The sequence below is a fragment of the Impatiens glandulifera genome, chromosome 6 (genome assembly GCF_907164915.1).
Source record: "Impatiens glandulifera chromosome 6, dImpGla2.1, whole genome shotgun sequence".
Classification (NCBI taxonomy): Eukaryota; Viridiplantae; Streptophyta; class Magnoliopsida; order Ericales; family Balsaminaceae; genus Impatiens; species Impatiens glandulifera.
In genome coordinates, this window is record NC_061867.1 from 11942564 (window position 1) to 11945627 (window position 3064).

The 3064-nt window shown below is 23.5% G+C and overlaps 1 protein-coding gene across 1 annotated transcript; it reads left to right on the plus strand.

Moving 5' to 3' along the window:
- The first annotated feature begins 758 nt into the window (after positions 1 to 758).
- Positions 759 to 2795, plus strand: LOC124943164 (protein RGF1 INDUCIBLE TRANSCRIPTION FACTOR 1-like). The gene is made up of 4 exons (XM_047483714.1): positions 759 to 992; positions 2169 to 2243; positions 2341 to 2484; positions 2577 to 2795. Exons 1-4 carry the CDS (start codon positions 795 to 797, stop codon positions 2793 to 2795), a joined length of 636 nt encoding a protein of 211 aa, XP_047339670.1. The 5' UTR covers positions 759 to 794.
- The last annotated feature ends 269 nt before the right edge of the window (positions 2796 to 3064 follow it).

The following is a 3064-nucleotide window of genomic DNA, read 5'->3' on the forward strand; positions in this document are numbered from 1 at the left end:
TTTATAAAACATAATTTAGTTCTTAAAATTATATTAAATAAATTTATATATATATAATATAATTATATAAATTATAAAATAATTAATACAAATAAAATTATTATATATATATATATTAATGTAAATGAAAACATATAGACAAATCCCCATCAATTTTGTATTCAAATATATTATGTCCCTTTTTATACCCATTTATACTTATATCAAGATTCAAATTAACCAAAACATTTCATACAAATATAATTATTATGTAGGTATATAATTATTTATTAAAAAAAATATAAAATTAAAGAAATAATATTAACCAATCTAATAAATATGAAAAAAATTAAAAAATATATTAACCAAAATAAAAACGAGATATCCTCAACCCGACTATATAGAGCAATATAGAAAATTAATCATCATTACATATAAACGAATATGATTAACTCGATGACGCAAAAGTGAACACGAAATGTACATATTATGACACGATAATTTAAAATTTCTATCTTTGCATGCAAATTTTGCGACAAATGATATTAATAAAAAAAAATCTCAAAATTTTAATATAGGTGAGAATTATTGTACACTTAATCAATTAACAAGTAAAATAAAATTACAAGCACTCAAATATAAAAAGAAAATAAAATAAAATTAGTCATGCCATGTAATAATTGGATTTAATTACATAAATGCACACACATATTTATATATATATTAGTCATGCCTTGGAAATTAAAAAGACAAGTGAGAAATTTATATATAGAGAGAGAAAGAGAGAGATATAGAGAGAGAAGATAAAGAAGAAGATGGAGATGATGGCAGGTAAGAGTAAATTGGCGCCGGCGTGGTTGGAGTGTTTGATCGGAGAAGAAACGTTCTTCAGAGGATGTGGGGCTCATCAGAATCTGAGGAAGAACGAGAAAAACATATTTTGTTTGGATTGCAAAATCACCTTCTGTTCTCACTGTCTTTCTTCTCATCCCAATTCTCATCCTCTTCTTCAGGTACCTAATAATTATCTCATTCAATTTCTTCAAATTATTATTATTATTATTCAAATTATATATTCATAAACTTCATTCATTCATTCATACATTACCCATGTTAAAAAATAGACTCTTTAGTTAACCCAATCAATTTTCAATCATTTTATAAAGGCAACTTTTTAAATTCCATAACTCTAAGAAATTAGATCCATTACTATATATATACATATTCTAATCACAAGATTATATATTATATACTATATATAAATATAAATATCTTTGTCTTGTAATATTATATTGATCATCAATAATAATGGGTTAGTTTTTTTTTTTAGGGTTTAAATTCAAGTTTTAAAGAAAAATAAATTGTATTTTATAAAATATTTTGATATTTTAGTTGATAAATTAAGTGATGAAAGAAGTATTTAATATTATATATATTCTGATTAGTTATAATTTGGGTGAGTTAAAATTTGAAATTATGTGTGGATTCATTCATATGAATTAAAGTACTTAAAGAAATTAGTTTCAAAGCTTAAAGTAATTGAATAAATAAGTTTGAAGATTATAATTTAAGTAGTTAGTGAATACATTGAATTAATAGCTTTTAAGGGTTTTATTTATTTAATTAATTAAATAAATAAATAAATAAATATAGTTCTTGATTAAGAAAATGTTTCTTCTTCCATATATGGGAGTTTTCTTTTGGCTATCCATGTTCCCTGCTAGGTATTACTGTCAAGTTGTTGTCAATGAATTAAATTGCAAGTTTGACTGAATTTTGTCAAAGTAATAATTTTTTTACTTTTTCTTTTTAAAATCAGAAGACAACCCAATGGTGAGTTTTGTCATTATTAAGTTTAATTTCCATTTATAACCATTTTAAATTAAAATGAAGATAGTGGTTTTTTTGGGTTTAGGGTTATTTAAACAACTTAATTCAAAAAAAATTTACTCATTCTAACAAAAATTTTAAAATAGCTTCTACTTCAAATTAAATATATTAAATTTATGATTAACTGAAAAATGAATGATAATATTGTACTAAAAAGAAAGATAAAGTAAACATTATATGAATATATCCATTTTTGGTAGCTTTGAAAAGTCTATATTTGGCTGAAAAATGTTAAAATGTACAACAAGTAAAATTATAAGCATACTCAATGAAACAATAATTGTACTTTTTTTTAACAGGTAAGGCGTTATGTTTATCATAATGTTGTAAGAATGGATGATCTTGAAAAGCTCATTGCCTGTGCTTATATTCAGGTAATTTTTTTATATATATTTTTTTTTACTGTTTTTTTTATTTATTAATTATACAATGACATAATAATTATTTACTGTTGGGTTTTTATTTTGTCAGTCATATACAATTAATAATGCAAAGGTAATTTTCTTGAATGAAAGACCTCAATCAATTAGGTCTGGTAAAGGTTCTGCCTACATTTGCTTGACCTGCAATAGAATCCTTCAAGAACCATTCCACTTTTGTTCCCTTTCATGCAAGGTTATAAATTTTTTCAACTTTTTTTTTGTTTAACCTAAAAAGATTGAAATTTCGATAATGTTTAATATTTACTATTGAAATCGATGATATAGGTCAATTATATGGTGCATCGAGGAGAGGATTTATCGAGCATTATATATCAATTCAACAAATCTGACTTCACTTTTTCTCGATTAACCGATGAAACTGAGTTGTCACCTGACGATGATATTAATGATGATGATGATACTGTCAAAATCAAACCATTGAGAATCAATGATCATTCTGGTAGTAGGAGAAAGGGTGCTCCTCGTAGGTCTCCTCTTTTGTGATTTATTGGAAATGAACTATTCGAAAATTCATTAACAATTGCGATAAATAATTCTTATTTATTTATTTTAATAGATGGTAAGATATGATAATAATAATAATAATTACAATTTTATAGTTTGTTGTGATTATTAATGTATTAAAATTTAATAGGAATTGATGATTTTGTTCCTATTCCTTTTACAATCCTACTATCTAGTTAGTTAGTTACTTTGTGCTTCTTTTATTTTATTAAATAAAGAAAATCAATTATATATACATATCATTTTTT